General features: G+C 38.6%; 1 protein-coding gene across 2 annotated transcripts in view; it reads right to left on the reverse strand.

Annotated features, from left to right (window-relative positions):
- Positions 1-5,184: 5,184 nt before the first annotated feature.
- SLC6A11 (solute carrier family 6 member 11) overlaps positions 5,185-17,687 on the reverse strand; it is a 92,508-nt gene continuing 80,005 nt past the window's right edge. For both annotated transcript variants that reach the window (XM_040568426.1, XM_040568427.1), the window contains exons 10-15: positions 15,932-16,044; positions 14,408-14,545; positions 9,734-9,836; positions 8,786-8,886; positions 7,269-7,439; positions 5,185-5,385 (exon numbers count right to left, since the gene is read on the reverse strand). In XM_040568426.1, the coding sequence (XP_040424360.1) occupies positions 5,233-5,385; positions 7,269-7,439; positions 8,786-8,886; positions 9,734-9,836; positions 14,408-14,545; positions 15,932-16,044 (779 nt within the window). In that variant the 3' untranslated portion in view covers positions 5,185-5,232. The remainder of the gene's footprint in view (positions 5,386-7,268; positions 7,440-8,785; positions 8,887-9,733; positions 9,837-14,407; positions 14,546-15,931; positions 16,045-17,687) is intronic.

Below are 17,687 nucleotides of genomic sequence, written 5' to 3' on the forward strand. Positions count from 1 at the left end.
TGCAGCATCCTCTCCATCAGCTGACGGGAACATCTCGTGAGATACAGGGGCCTGCTTCTAGCATGCATTACGATAGCCCTAGAAACAATTAGTGGTAACACATTTCTCAGAACATTCACAAATTTTTGTTCTTTCCACTTTCAACAATGTGCAACACTTGGGCTTCTGCGTTGCGAGTACCAGCAACAGAGCTCAAGGCGATGCTTTTTTAGGGTGGCTAGACACAGGTGATGATCAAGGCCAATGAGGGTCACGGAGGCACAAAATGAGCTTGAAAGCCCAAGAAGAGCATTGTCCAATCACTGTGAGCATGGCCAGCCAACAAAAACATAGATATGACTGGAATTCAGGATGATTTGAGGGAGTGCAGGATATGGCTGGCGTTGGTTGCAGTTCTCTGTGAGCAAAAGTTAAAAGAGGGACCCGAACCTTTTAAAATTAAAATATGTAAAAGGGGTGTGCAACTATTCCCTCAAATTCTCACCTTTGATCAGCACTCAAATCTTGGTTCTTTTGGCTGTAATGCATATTAATGAAGAGCTTATATTTTAAGGGTAGCTTTAGAAAGAAGTGCAGGAAACTGCCCTACACCAGCTCCTACCTGTTGGTGGTCACACAGGCCTGGGGAGACTGAGCAGTTCAGCATTAGGGTGAAGTCTGTGCACCATGAATTCAAGTCTTCTCTAGAACATTTTAAAGAGAATCCCTGACAATTTTCTCCCTTATTATGTCTTTCTGAGTGCAAACTGTCACATCTCCTTCCAGCCAAATGTATAAGTATGTAATCCACCAGGACATTTTTGATCTGTTCAGAAGCTGTCATTTTTAGAAGTCTTCACTGGTCTTGCTGCCTCACTGTGGATGACCATGTTTGCATGTGTCTGAATGGGGAAATCATTGACAGCTAAGGCCAAATTTCCCAGTATGCTCAGATTTACTCAATATTTAGTGGCCGGTAAGGGCCAAGAACCTAATATTCTTGTCATGCAGACTGACTGGATCCTTGGTCTGCCAGGGGCTGCTGCTGCAGCTGCAAGGACATCACCCCTGGGAAAGGGCTACACGCTGCTCCTGTGGTGTATTCGCTGTTGGGTAGAGTAGTTGGTACAGTCAGAGAGGAGTTGTATCGCTTTGTCAAAATCCATAGAACTTTTTGCTTATTATAACCATGCTTCATTAGTCAAAACGATACACAGCCTTTAAGAAAAGAGCTTCATTTCCTGTGTGGCAGGCTACTGCATAATAGGGTGCCTCAGGGTAGAATATCAACCTTTTTCATCAGTAAGTCATGTACTAAATCAAGCATGTTTCCCTGTACATGGGCCAGAGACATAACAAAGAATATAAAATCATAAAATCATAGCACAAAAGATGATCAAACGGACAGAGCATTGGCCTGTGACTGAGATCAACATTACAAGGTCAAATTAATCCAGCATAACATGTACAGCAGCCGGAAGATGTAATTTATCTTGCTGCAGTACCTTACTTCAGCACTGGTATTAGTACAACCAGGTAATAAACTGAAGTGATGGAGAACTAACCACATGTGTTTGCTGGGTGAGGTGTCAGCGAGATTGGCCCCTGAGCTGTCTCTTTCCATGGCTCTCCTGACACTGCTGGTGACACAAACAGGGCACAGCAAAACACAGGCAAAAGTGGGCAGGGGGCAGGGGAAAGTAGTGGCCAGTCTGCACTTTCCATGGCAGCATGAATTTAAGATAAAAGACAGTGACATGGAGTTGTGAGATTGGGATACTTCATTTTAGTTTGTTTCAGACACAGATTGAGTGGATGACATCAAGTTACTTAATTTCCTCATTTCTAGATTCCCAATTTAAAATCAAGGGACATATATATGCTCGAACAGGGTAGTTGTGCTTATTTAATTTGTTAGGTGAGGGTCATATAGAACACATTGATATAAACTAAAATACACAAAATAAGTTTTGCCCATTTTCTTTAATTTTTAAAAACAAGTAAGCAGATGAAATCTTGTGCCCTTGAAAACCAGAGTCTTTCTTTGTGCAAAATGTTACATAAACCTTAGAGGTTGTTGGTTTTTATTGTATTATTTTAAATAATACTGCAGATACTTCAGAAAAGGGCAATACTGTTTCTACCACATAAAAAAATGATCACGATATAGTTGTTTTCTGCATTTTCCTCCTCCATATTGTTTAAAAAAAAAAAAAAAAAGAAAAGAAAGAAAGAAAAAAAATCACAAATACTATTAGGAATTTCACCCTCCCAGAGCCCTCCCCATGAAAAAGAAATATATATTAAAAAATCAGTAAAGTGTTAAACAAGTCAGATATTAAATGCACACATTTACAAGCACAGCACATTAGCAATACTGTATAATGCTTTAGACCATGCCAAACCATATGTATGTGTATAAAGCTACAGGTAAAACGGTTCATAGCAGCAGAATAGGAAGCGTATTTCACACAAGTACATAGTTCCTGTGGAGATATTTGGATGTAGACAACAGTTCAAAGTACTTTGACAAGCTATAATACACAAGTCAGTTTTTTTCTGCTACAGCAACAAATATTATGATTTAAAGGGCAATCCTGACTTGTCTGGGATTTTCATTTGGTGTCTAACGGGTGGCCAGTCAAGGAGTGTGGGTTCCACCTATTGGCACATTTTGCTGTAAACATTCATGAGGTGTCCTGATTCCAAAAGTTAACTTCACTGAAATCAAGACTAAAACATAACCTAATAAGGCATCTACATATGCACATCCTTCACTGATAAAAAAATAGGTTGATATTTCCTTGCAGAGCAAACATAATCCATTGCAAGATTCATCTGTAGTTTTGGGGCCTCAGGTTCTGGTGGGTGGGGAGAAAGACCAAAAAGGGACATAGGGTTGGAAATATTTATCACTTACTAGGACTTCCAAAGCTTTTTATTTCCAGGTTTTGGAATGGGCATGTTTTCAATGTCAATATGTACCCTGCAGTTGCTTCATTGTATTTTCTGTAGTTACATAACAGCCTGGAGTTTCAGTTCTGGGAGCATTTCTTTTCCTGATATGGCAATGGGGCTGTGATTTTCATTAGTCAACTCCAGTTCTGGATGTCCACCTGAAGACTCCCTCTGTGGGGGCCCAACATTCACAAGATGGTGGCTTTGCACCTTTATAAAGGCATTCCTTCAAAATGTCCTCTCCTAAGCACCTAGCGATAGAGACATGCAAAATCAAGCAGGACTTGGAATATTTGAAATGGAATTGTGACAGAAGTTGACACCAAAATACAAATAAAGTGAAGTAAAATTAAATAGATCAATTAATGATGTGATTTGAGACAAGGTGATTCTATGAAAGATGCTTTTTTATGAGGTATGATAACATAAGATCACAATGAAATGCTGACCACATGTACAGCTCGATGTAATATTAAGAGGTACTTAGTGACTTCTAGTGAACTGTTTTCCCCCTTGGAAGGCCAGCAGCCACTCCTTTTTCTAATAACTCCATTTGCCTGTATTTGGTGATTTGGTGATTTTGAATTACAGAGAGGACAGCAGATTTTATGACATCTCTTCTGAGCTCTCTTAGGCTGTTTGGCTCTCCCCATCAAAAACTGCACACTATAGCACAGTATTCCTCCACAGGTTTATCACACAACCATTAAACGAAAAACAGGACAGGAAAAGAATTAATCTTCCAGAACAAACAATAGTTTGGGATATTGGCAGAAGAAAAAAGACCAAGAGACAGTCTAGAGATTTTGATATTTGGAACTAGCATTTGCATACCTCATGGTAACAATTTCCATCAGTTGGATGCACATCACAAAATCTCTTCTCATTCAGAGGGAGTCGGTTCATACCCAATGGAATAGAAAGGCCTGATATCAAAAACCTATCCTGATCCTTTTGTGAAACAGAGAAGTCACAACATCCTTGTCTTAATTCCTTCATCTGCACAATACATAAATTACCTCTTGGAACTCTGCTAGAGATTAAGGACCAATTACCCTAGTGTTCCACCAAAAAATTCCTATTCGGACTTCAGTGCAAACCTCAATACCATTCAGCGTAGAATCAGTGCCAAACCTAAGAGTATTTAGAAAGTACTTTGAAGATGAGAAAAGCCATATAATGCTACACAATGACATCACAGGATCCTTAATTTCTTTTAAGAGGAATGAATAGATGTACAGACAGACAGATTGGCAAACAGTTAAAGAGACAGAGACCAAATGTATGCAGAGCTCTAAACTTGTTCTTTTTTTCCTCACAATATCCCCACATACGTAGAGTGACCTTGATCTCCTCCTGTTGTACAAGCATAGACAAACACATTTCACTCCAGGGGATGGGAAGTGTCTACCAAAATGAAGCACTGGCTACCCAGACACTAATGAAGATGAAAAAAAGCTGTAGAGGTCTCCTGAAGCAGTACATGTCATCTTAGAGACCACTACCTTACAAGAAAAGCAAAATTTATAACTCTTAAAAATATATATTCTTAATTCAATCTCCAGAAAAACAGTGAGTCAGAAGTGGGGCCATTCCACCACTTTTTCAGGCCCATTGCAAGCAGACGGAGGGTGAAGGAAGGGCAATAAGAGTGGTGCTTCCTGTTGGCTTCATAAAACATGCCCTGAAAGAAGAGCTCTGTTAGGTGCAAAATGCAGTCGTGCATCTGATCTGGCCCAGAGGAAAGGGCAAATCACACACAGACTGGTGCAAAAGCCACTGTCCCCAGCTGGAAAGGCTCCCGCTGATTTTGGTGGACTTTGGATACGGCCCACATTTAGACACTAATAATGCAACAGCAGTTACACATCCTCTGCCCACCCTCTCACAGTTTCTCCCAATATAAACAAAATGACATTCTGGTCCCCTTTATATACATACATTAAAAGCTGAAATGGTCTGAAATGCTTAGAGATTAGAAGGCATATATCTATACAACATCACATCTGCTGGAAATCTAGGTAGAAAAGCTTTACACACATTTTACAGGTCCCTCTAACTTCTAAAAAAAACATTTACTGAAATTACCATATTAAAAGAAGTCATCACTAACATACCATATAATACTATTTCTTTTTCTTTTACATAATCATTACTTATATAGTAATTTTTTAAAAATCACAAGTATACAATTTTCACTTTAAAATTAACTGGTTAATAAAATTTTGTGCAAAACAAGCCAGCCTCTATAATTAAGTGAATTTATTTATTTTTTATACAAAAAAAATAGTTCTTTCAGAAATGTGTCTCCTTTTCTGTAATGGCTGAAATGGTGCCATCTCCTTTCAGTTTGGAGTCGCAGTCATTTATTGCAGCAATGTAGGATCTTCCTCCAAGTTTCCCTCTCATTTTCAGATCTGAGCTAGGTGTAATCAACTTCCTGAATTTCTGGAAAATTCAAGAAAGTGGAAATCATTATCTTTTTCTTGCTTGCAGACATACATTTCCTAAATAGATTGACTATAAAACTCCTTTCTCCTGCATGTCGGTTTCTTCTCATTTCCCTGTTAGATCCATCCATAAAACTGTATGCCATACAGTTCATTTCACATCACACCAGACTAAAGAACAGAGAATGAAGGTGAAAACAAAGTCAAAGTGAATTTTCATGCTGATTTAGAGTAACAGTTCTTCCTATGAATAAACTCAGCAAAATGCTCCAGGTAAGACCTGCTATATGAGTACATTTTGTTTCTCACGGTAGTCAAAGCGTATACACTGAAAAAAAATAAATATGATAATGCCAAGGCGGTATTGTGTTAAGCTACAATAAAGAAAAAAAAATATACATGTGTTCAGCTGAGAACTTCCTTTTTTCTAGAAATAACATCAGTAGCAATGTTGCTGTTTACAACTCGGGGAGCAGAGATGTTGCAGGAAGCTTGCTTCCTGAGAAGCTCCCATCTGTAATTAAAACAACAACAACACAACAACAGCTGCAACAAATACCTTGTAACATTCATGTATGGAAAAGAGCATGAAACGTCTGCAGTTCTGAAATGTCTTCAGATGACAAGGCAATGCAAAACAAAATTCTATAAACAAAGCCTATCTACTTGCAGAGATGGAGTGAGGCTGATACGTTAAGGAAGCATTTAATGTTAAGATTTGTACAAGCTTCCTTTAAGAACACGCTAAGAAAACTTTACTATGTGCAATGCATTTAATGTTTATATACTCACAGTAAAGATTTCCTAGGCCATATTTAATCAGCTCAATGGAGTCATTTGAATATGGACTGCGATCAGCCAGCACAATAAATTACATCTTTTAGCTTCTCCACTCAAGAAAACAATAACTATTACATGGAGATATAGTCAGATGTATTCAGATGTCATACCGTTTGGTTCTGAATGAAGAATAACCTTGCAAGTGTGGGTATATGTTGTGAGAAAGATCGTTCAAAGGTGCCAGACAAACCCCAGACACGTAAAAAGAAATTCTTACCATCTTGTTCTTCATTTTGGGAGTATCCTATAGAATATCGAAAAAACTTAGGAAGCATGTAAGAGACTTCCATACTGAGACAGAAGGAGGTAGTGGTGGGATACCTACTTTCGTTGCCTGGTATTCCAAGAAACTCTATGTAAGAGAACCAGGCTTTTCTGGAATATGAGAAATCCCAAACAGCCAAAAAAAAAGATTTATATTCTTGTTTCTTTGATTATAGCCATCTTAGCTGTCTTTTGAGAAAGTATCTTATATTTAATAATCTTAATCTCAGCCTAGACCTGAGATAACCTGATACCAAATTTTAGTAAATTGTACTGAATATTTCTTTTTGCCTCTATTTCTCATGTAGAGAACTGTAATCAGGAAAACTGTCCAGAAAACATATGTGAGTGTTTGCTACCCAGTTCCTGGTGAAAAATCTTGTTGGCATGAACATCAGTTACCAAAACCATGGAAAGAAGACTGACTCAACTGAAAGGCTGGTACAAACCTTCTTGAGGGATTTAGCTAATGTCAAAGACTTTTTAAGCTACAAATGGAGCAGGAAAAGGAACAAAGCACCTTAGAGTATTGGTTAGCTACCACAGGCTCACGCCAATGAAGGCAGAAAAATATTTAGAAAATTCAGAAGAAAATAGAGAGAATACAGATGCCTCTGTCCACAAGTGATGACACCAAGCTACCACTGGAACAGTTATGTGGATCCTACGTTAGATAAAGGCATTGACTTTGCGATTAAACTGTGCTTAGTCTCATGCAAATGAGACTTCCCTTCCAACTTCTTTTTTCAGTATTGCTAATCTGATAATCTCTCTCACCTCTATGAAAGTGCCTTCTGCCTTCCACAGCTTAATGCAGACCCACAAAGGGATGCAGATCATGGAAGAGAGAGCCATCATCCACCCTATGCCATAGCCCCAGTCAGGGTATGTATATACATTGTTATATTTCAAAGGCTTGTATTTCACCAGGAAGAAAATGAAGATTCCCTGAAATAAGCAGAGAAACATATTAGTAGTACTTTAAACAACACTGCCAATTTAACAAGAAAATGACTGTTTGGCAAGGTCAGTCTATCTAAAGCTGGGAAGCAGACGTAAGCTTTACAGTCAGAGAAAAAATACACAGTAATGTATTCTTTTATGTACAGCTGAGCTAATGTGTCTCAGCTCCTCCTGCTGAAATGAACAACCTTTCAAGTTTAAATCCTATTTACCTCTCAATGACAATAAAACCTGCACTTTGATGGCAAACAGTACATGGTCAGGAAAGATTAAGTTTTGCTACCAGGAACCAGCTGTGATTAGCTGCGTCCTCTCCAACCTGTCATGATGAAAAAGGAAAGCCAAAATCGTCAAAGTTGCTTTAATCCACTGTCTGTATTTGCAGTTCTGCACACCAAATCTTTCATCCTCTCAAAAGCTCTAATATATCTGTTTAAATTCAACAAGTATATAATTAAGAAGTTTGGACCATTTAAGTTTATGTAATACAGAAAAGTTATCACGTACTTTTCTCCAAAGTCTTGACAAGAATGCACAGGAGCAAATGATTTAACTTATTATCAGAGTTGGAGAAAATTAGTCAGGAATTTCCCCAGCTTTGCAAACAGAGTTAAGTGACGGAGCTCAAGTGAACCTGGATCTCCAGCTGTCACAATGCACCTTGCTATCACTGGGACAACTGAAAGGTTTTAGTAGCTAATACTCAAGCATTTGTGGATCAAATTTATGGGCAATTTGATTATACTCCTTTTGCAATTTTGTCTCTGCTGTGTAGCCACAGCAGAGTGCCACAATGGGTACCAGTACTCCTAGCTTCTTCCTTCACCTTCTTCACGCATATGAGATATTCCTTTGCCTCTTCTACTACCTAAGCTTGAAGGAAAAATATCATGTCTTTGAAAAATGTCTAGTCATCCACAGAGGGAAGGAAATGGGAGGCTGGAGTGGCAAGGAAAATGCGTAAGTTTGGAGGATCTTGAGTTATGCCTGGTAGACACAAGGTATATTACCAAAGTAGTGAAGAAAAACCTCTCGTGTTGGCAAGTGTTCACTTAGGCCTCTGAGTTTTTTGTTTGTTTGTTTTGTTTTTGTGTTGTTTTTTTTTTTCCCCTATTATTATATACGCAGATATTTATCACAATTCACAGAACACATACATTTAATGTTTTTATACAGATCCTACAGAGTATTTTTGAATTAAAACATATGTTGTAAATCAATAGGCATTTTACTCTACTGTTGTAAACAATTAGCAGCAACAAATTTCTAAAATTATGCACAGAAAACCTTCATCATATCTAAAACAAGTTATTGAGATATTCTGTACTTACTGCACAAATACCTGGAGTTAAGACCATCCAGCACCATTTAATCAATGTTAGTGGTTTGTACCCAATCATATCCTCAATGTTGTCATAAAAGCGATTGCTGCCTGCCCCAAAAAGCAAATCAAAAGAAGATATAGAATGTACATGCAAGAGATTATATAAGTCAGCATTTAAAACAGAAAAGACAAAAACGTGGGTTCTGGCAGAGCTTCAGAGATCAAAGCAGCTATCTCTTTCTCTCACACACACATCTCTCTGTCTTTTGCTCCATACTTCTGGCAGAGGTTGCTGCCTATATGAGTCTGAGTAGGAGTGGGCAAGGTGTCAGTCAGAAACGGCTTCTGGTCAGTAAGTTTGAGCAGGCCCAGTTGAAGATTATATATGCTACAAGCTCACATGTGAATCCTTAAATAGCCAGGGTCATGTGTGATCTGAAGTTCATACATTGCTTTACATAGTAAAATTGTCAGTCTTTTGTATGCAAATAAAGGTTTGATGATGCACCTTGAACATACCCAGAACTTTGGAGGCTTTCCCTTGACTTTGCTGACAGAAGCAGCAGATCTAGGAACGTTACTATGCTCCTTTTGTGTTAATGAGAAATGAACTCCAAATCCCCTGGATTTATCTGTGCATGTCAGAAATAGAAGGGAACATATCCTGCAGAGACACTTTGTGAGAGAAGAAAGACTTATTGCCACCCCCTAATTTCTAAGGCAGCTGAGGATTTCTGTGGTGGAGGAATGTGAAGGTCAGTTCTGGCAAGGAGCAAGAAAAATGTCCATTGCGCTCTCCTTATTAGACTGGAAGAAAAGCATATTCCTGGCTTTTAGCAGAATGCAGGAGTGTGGAGGGCCCTACTCCATAAGAGTACAAGGCCTTCACGTTGCTTTTGTGCAAACAGAAAGCTTTCATAAAAACTCAAAACAACAGCAATTTTTAGCAACTCACCATAAACCCAGCCTATGCAGACACATTCAAATATGGCAACAAAAAGAAGGCACATGCCACTAGCTGCATAAGAGTCAAATAACTGAAAGACGTACATCCCACCCTGAAAGACAGAAACAGAAAAAGGACAAAAAAATAAAATTGAAATGTCATGTTGGCAATGGTACAAATATTTCACAGCAAATGTGTCTTTAATTATACAGTCAATCTGTCGTTTCTCTGGCAATCTTCCTACTACAGTCGGTTCCTTCCTGAACACAGAATATTCATTTTTCAGTGGATGAATGTGAAGGATCTTTCCTTCCATAGCACTTAAGATGATTCCCTAGGCCAGTTAAATATTTGCTTTAAGGTAGTAATTACTGGAGCACAGAGACATACATTTCACTTGTTCCAAAACACTCTCTCACCTCCTTACTTTTTTTTTTTTTAAACTTAATTTGTTATCATATTAAACTGTAGACAACAGCATGTGATTTTGATCTCCAGAAGAGTGCACATAAAGATGCAGGGCTTTTGTTTATGTTTTAATATCTGTGTTACTACTGTGTAAATGCATTAGTAGGTGCAAAATGCATTAGTAAGTGCAAATGTAGGGAAAGAAGGCAAAATCTGTATCTACTAGAATCAATCTCCATTGGCACAGGGACTACAAAATGAGTAAGCTCACATATAATGTTTGAATATAACTCACAGACTTTCATCTGCATTGCTTAAGTGAGTCAATATTATTTGATAAAACATGAAATAATAACCATCCTGACTCCAGGCAAGCTTTTTTTTTTTAATGTTTTCCTAACAACCTAAATATTGTTCACCAAATGACTTTAAGTAGCAACATGTGCAGTTCCAAAAAGGAGATCAACCAAAACCAATCAGCATCCAAAGTAAGCACGGAATCCATACACAATGCATAATATGCTATCAATGGTCCTGTAGTTTTCTGCCTTCAGTGGTGCCACAGTACAAACCAATAAGAAAAAAGGTATATATGCTTATTCAAGACATCCTCCACTTCCTTACTGTTTGACTATGACTCAATTATTTCAGTTGTCACATCTATCAAAGACATAATTCTTTTCTTCTTCCTTTTTTTTTCAAGATTAATCTCTTATCACATATGCCTTTGATATTGAAATAATAATGAGGAGTTTCACAGATCATTTCAATAGAAAGGAAACCCAAGACTTCCCTATTTGCAGGAAGCTATATGAAGGAAACAGAGACTTGAGATCATCTCTTCAGTTGAAATGTAATGCTATTTGAGTAGTACACACAATCCATTACATCTCAGACAATTTTCTGAAAACGGAAGAGAACTCTAAAAAAAATAGAGAAAACTAAATCAAAAAAACAATATCTAGGATTTCCCTTTTTTTTGTTGTTTTTGTTTGTTTGTTTTTTTCTCAGCATTAGCTAAGTGAAGGTACATTAAGGTGGACTCTCTAAATTTGAAATCCTATCTAAATCTTCTTGCACATACGAATGTTCTAAAGTAATTGTATATAAAGTTGCATTGATGTCCAAGCAAGCATCTAGCAAAACCTCTGCTGCATAGATAGGAAATGACCATATGTCTGAATGAAAAAGTTTTTCTTTAAGGAAAAACATCTTTTATGAATAATCCAAAGCCTGAAAAAAAAATCCAGGATTGTTTATTTAGAAACAAAAGAGTGGACAAGGGATACATATTTACTCTTGGAAACCTCCCTCATACATAATGCCTTGATGCCTTGTTGAAGTAGCACAGAATGGAGTGTTCTCCACTAGTGTGTCATTTCAGAACGAGATCATAGATATCTAGATTGCCTCACTGATGATGTACATAAGTCACTTCTCTCAATAACAATTTATGTCTCTCTAGCACTACAGAGAAAAAAAGTATTTCTTTGTCCTTTAAGGTACCCCTTGAATTTGGTCACCATTCAAACAAAAATTGTAGTAAAAGCATTGTGGAATATCAGTCTTCTGCGGTGGTTTTACTCGGGTGGGCAGCCAAGCTCCACCACAACCTCTCTCTCACTCCCCCTCCTCAAAAGGCAAAGGGGAGAAAATACAACACAAAGGGCTCAAGGCTTGAGATAAGGATGATTTAATTAAAGGGAAAAGGAAGAGGGAAAAAAAAAAAAAAGGAAAGGCCATGCGGAAGCACAGAGAGAGAGAAGCAGTTACTCTCTACTTCCCATCAACAAGCGATGTTCGGCCACGTCCTGGGGGCGTAGCGGTTGTTTGGGAGGACAGATGCTTCCACAACGAGAGCCCCCCCCTCTCTTTCCCCTTTCCTACCTTTTATTGCTTTTATTTCATTCCATATGGCATGGAATAGCCCTTTGGTCAGTTTAGGTCAGCTGCCCTGGTGACATCCCCTCCCCATCACTTGCCCACCCCCAGCCTGCTGGCTCTCGGGGGCTAGAGGGAGTCCTGATGCGGTGCTAGCACTGCTCAGCAGCAGACACAACACTGGAGTGATACCAATGCTGTTCTAGCTACACGTGCAGAGCACAGCACTGTATGGGCTGCTGCAGGGAAAGTTAACTCCATCCCAGCCAGACCCAGCACACCTTCCCAGGCCAGAATGAAAATATTGAAGTCAAAATTTTTTTTTATTAAAAGTGTTTTTTTTTTTCCTTGCTCCTAATGTAGATGCTTTTTTGATTATTAGCTGCATTGCTTTTAGTTTGTAGTGCTGCCTCTGCCAGCTGGCTACTTTCCAAGATCTAGCAAGTGATAATCTTTACTGCAAAAAGCTCACTGTGAGGTTCAGCAAATATCTGAGCAGATTGGAAGCTTAGAGATTAACCAAGCCAATACACTGTAAGAAAAACAGTTCTGCAAAATTCCTGGAAGAATAGTCCTGCCATTTTGGATACCTTGCTTTCTCTTCACGCTCATATTCCTGAACCTGTACATCTTGATAATGCATCTCTCACTGCTCTGCTTAACACGTGGACTGTGGGAGGAATTATTCCAAAATTTTCTTATTTTACATAGCAAAGATGATTTATCTTACTGAGAGTAAGAATGATTACAAGCAAATTGGTCTCTGTTCTGCTCCAATGCCCAGATTACAGGGACACACATCTGGAAGAAATTCTTAATCAACTTTTGTCAAGTCCTTTGTTCTCACCAGGAACTGTCACGTAATACCTTTCACAAACTGACTAGCAATGTGAATTCTAGTACAAAGCCAGTTATAACTGTTGTTCTTGGAAAAATTTCCAGAGCCTCACTGTTCTGACGGATAGAAATCCTTTCCTAATTTTCAGCCTGTAATTATTCATGGCCAGCTCATACACCCTGGGCTGGGGATGAGAGAGAAGGAGCCATTCCATTTGCAGAAATAATTCATGTTTATACTTGCTGCTACCTTTATGATGTGCTTACAGAAAACATACGTGCACCCTTCATTTTCAGCATTTCTCTAGTCACTGGTACAATCAGCTCTGCACTCCTAGGATTATCCTCCCTGCTCTTGTTTTGCATGTTGTTCCAGTCTGAACCAGAATCATACAGAATATTTCAATGGGACTATTACCTTGTTCACTCATGAGTGTATTCCCGTCTCTCATCTGCAAATACCTCTCTGGAAACGTCTAAGAAACATAGTTTGTACCAAGGACAACAGGTTAACATGTCTACAATTGTCTAATGTCTTTTTCAGATGAAATTTGTTCTTTTTTGGTACCAAAGCAAGGTCTAAGGACTGTCTAGAGAGCAAATGTAAGTGACCCCAGATGAGTTGATGAAACCCTGGGAAGCTGCTTCACTGGGAAACCCTGGTGAGATTGCTGTACAACAGAGACACATTGTGGCCCTTCACAGTTAAGACAGCAAGGCTTCCTCAGACACACATTCCTCTGGCATTTAATTCCACAGTTCATCAGACATGCAGCTCTTTTCTTTGCCTCTCTCCCTGGTGCAGGGAGGTTCTAATGGCACTGCAAGCAGAGGAGAGTGTGGACTCTGCCTGTCTGATGCTTGTTTTGAGAGGATGAAGTGAAGGAGAGGAAGACTGTTTATACAAGTCACTCTGTAAAGCAAGCACTGAGCAGCAGGACTAAACTCCTACCAAGTAGTAAAGGATCCCACAGTCCGTCCCCTACCTGGGCTCCAAACACAGAAATTGCAAACACGTATCATGTATTAATGGGATGGACTAACACCTTCAGACATTTTGGCTTACAATACCCCAAAGCAAACATCCTTGTTTGTTTGAAAATTTTTTTTTTTCCTGTTGCCATCATACCAAAGCAATTTATGCTCAGAAATGGACTGTACTGATTTACCTGGAGATATTAAAATCAAAGATATTTTAGCTTTCTTTTTTCACTTCATCATGTTCATTGATTTATTCATCTAAGATGTTTTCGGACTCGTCTGCCCAGAATAAGTCAGCTGAAACCATGACCAGGATATCTGTTTGGCTGGTGTAAAGCAGATGGAATTTCCTTTGCTATGTAACTTCGAATAAGACACTTCCTAAGCTCAGCAGAAAAATCGAGGATACATTTCAAATATTACAAAGCAGTTGAGAACAGTTTCTCAAGTATTTTGTAGTCATATTCCTGACAGCGCAATTTGTCTATGGTAAATATTCATGTGTTTTATCTGTCATGCTTATAAGCAGACACCCATTTGCTTTTGTCTGCAGGAATTCAACAAAGCACATCTTACCTCAGTTAACATTATCAGACCAATGAAATACGACACAATGGAAAGTCCAAGAATCAACAGTTCTCTTCTGTAACCCCTTCGGAAAATCTTTGGGTACATATCTACAACAGCTGTCACGAGGCTTTCAACACACACGAACTAGAACAAATGATAAGAAAGTACAAATAAAATATTCTCATCTGCTCTTGGGATTTGGATTTGCTACAAAACACTTCAAATATCCTTTTATGTTCTCATCAGAGAGAAAGACTGAATGATCCCTGAGGACACTGTAAGCTCAAACTGAGAGGAACATAATTTCAGAATTAAAAAGCCCACAGCTATGGATTTCCAGTCCACCACGAAATACAAATAGTTGAAGCCACTTATATTATCTCAGAATTGTTTTGCCCTGTAGCAGATGGATTACATAAAACTCATATCTTTCAAATATTGCTTGAATGGGACTTATATGATGTATGACGTTTGCGTGACTGCAGCAGAATTTCATTCAAAGCATCCTGCACTTTCTTTTCTCAGAGGAAGGATGTGCAGTTCTATGCACTTTCAAGCAATGCTAAATGAGCTGTGGCAGGGTTTTTGTTGTTGTTGGTTGGTTGGTTGGAGAAGCTCTTTCCATTTTACAGAAGAAAGAAGTTCCATAAAGTTATTAGGTGCCTGAGCCAAATATATCTAATGAAGGAGGGGATGAACAGTCTTGCTAACTTTAAAAATCACCAGAAAGCTGGAGACCTGAGCACCTGGCTCAGGGCTCTAGTGCAAAGTTTCTAAAATAGCCATCAAAATTAATGCCCCCAAGTAGACAATACAAAGACTGTGTAATTGAAACTTTCAAGAGTAGGATTCAGAAATTGCTCATTTTCAGACTTTTGATAAAATTTGTTACATTGGAAAAAAAGAAAAGTTATTAAAACCTGTATTTTAATGATTGGAAATGTCATGCAAAATAAGCACTGGAGATATTTATTTTACAGGATATAGTCATACTTTTTGTGAAACAAATCGTGCAGAGAGCTGAGCTGCCTGCTAAAAATGTCAACTACTTCATATTTTTCATCAAATAATATTCACAAATTTTATGGTCACATAGGAAGGATTTCTATGCTGTCACTTTACTGCCACATTTCTTGCTGTGGCATCTTGAAGTATGAACACACCGTACGAAATTATGTTAGCACTGTCTGATACTTGGTTTCAAAATTCATTGCAAAGTGCTTTAAAAACTGGAAAGGATTACACACTGACATTCTACTGAGTTGTGAACTTCAGTCACCCATATTAAAGTTCAAACTGATTTCCATGTTAACAATGAAAACTGTAGTCAGGCTGAATCAATGATCTCAATACGATAAAGGAATCTCTACTATCATATGAATAGATTTAAATAAGGAACTTGAATCAATGGTTTTAAGCAACAAATTAAGTTAGGGTTCATTCTTTCATCAGGTTAAATGCTATTTAAGAATGATGATACACACATGCTAGGGAATCTAACCAAATATTTGAATGGTGTTTGTTTCATACCTGACTATCTAATCCAAGGAATATGAGCATCATGAAGAACAGAGTTGCCCACAGGGGAGAAAGAGGCATCATGGTAACAGCTTTAGGGTAAGCAATGAATGCAAGTCCTGGTCCTGAAAAGGAAGAAAACAAAGTAAACAATTTATACTTGTGTACTGGGTCTGGCTGGGATGGTGTCTTCCCAGCAGTCTATATAGTTCTGTGTTTCAGACTGTGGCTAGAACAACTTTGGTAACACCAATGTTTTGGCTACTGCTGAGCAGTGCATGCACAGCATCAAGGCTTTCTTGTTTTCCCACTCTGCCTGCCCCTAGCAAGTATGCTTGTGGTGGGCAAGAGGCTGGGAGGAGACACAGCTGAACAGCCAACTCAAATTGCCTAAAGAGACATTCCATATCATGTAATGTCATGGTCAGCAAGAAAACCTGATGTAGAAGAAGAAGAAAGTGGGAGCTGTCTTCCAAGGTGGCCATTGCTCAGAGACTGGCTGGGCATCAGTCTGCTCATGGGAGGGGGTAATTGTTTTTGCATCAGTTGTTTTTTACTCTTCTTTCCTTCAGTTATTAAGCTGTCTTTATCTTGACCTACAAACAAATTTTCTCACCTTTTCTCTTCCTGTTTTCCCCCACATCGCACTTGGGTGGGCAAATGAGTGACTGTCAGTGTGGGTGCTTAGCTGCTGGCCACGTTCAACTCGGGACAAATATTTATCTAAATATCTGGTGAAAAGGCTACTCAGAAATAAGGATTTGCTTGGCACATCAGCTCTGCCTACATCCTGTCCAAATGATGAAATGTCCGAATTACATCCAAATGAAGGTCAAGACTTCTGCTAAGACATCACTGTGCCTTATGTTCTGTTTCTTTGTGTGGGCATACAAGACTCCTATGCGTGAATAAATAACAGTGTGTTGTCTAACTCACTAACACGTTCTGAAATCTGTTTTTTTTCTACCTAAGGCAGCACTGCGTCCGACATTTTGTGCAAGAATGCAGTCAATGGAAGCTGCATCTTGGAAGCCATACATGATACAAGCCGATTGCCTACTGGATTGTTCTGAGTCTTCTCTCCATTTCTGAGTGCTGCTGTGGGTACATAACATTCATTCATAAGCTGTATATTTACATAAATCTTTAAAATTGAACATTTTTGCAGCATCATTTGTAACTTCTCAAATATACTAAACCGCCATCTCTCCTAGCTCATACTTTTCCCATTCTTATTTACCTTTGCCCACTTTTCAGATGCTGCAAACTCTTATGCTACAGAACGTTTTCTTGAAGTTAGCCAGCTTTTAAAACAGGGATATAAAGGTAGATTCAGAAGTCTGATAAAGGTGCTCCTGCTTCAATAACTTCATTGAAGACCTGTCAATATATTACTGTTTTTTCATTTAAGTCGGTGTTTACAAGTTCCCATAATTTCCAGGGTTGATGTAGTCTTTTAACCTTTTTCTACACAGTTTCAGTAATAGTATAAAGCAAGTGCTTTAGGGAAAGAGAAATATTTTCCATGACAGTATCATGAAAGCGTTAGTTGCTTTGTAGTTTTCCTGCTAACCTTGACTAAATTCCTGAGAACCATTTCTCCTTCTCAACAGTCAACCATTATGTTGCTTTTCTTTCTGGGCAGCCCTACTTTTCTTTTTGTTCTCTTGGGTTTTAAGTGATGCTTAAAGATGTTACGTCCACAAAGATAATAAAGAGCAATTAACTTTCATTAGGTGCCTAACTACAAGTGATGGCAAGTAAAGTT

This window comes from Cygnus olor, chromosome 10 (genome assembly GCF_009769625.2).
Source record: "Cygnus olor isolate bCygOlo1 chromosome 10, bCygOlo1.pri.v2, whole genome shotgun sequence".
Lineage (NCBI taxonomy): Eukaryota > Metazoa > Chordata > Aves > Anseriformes > Anatidae > Cygnus > Cygnus olor.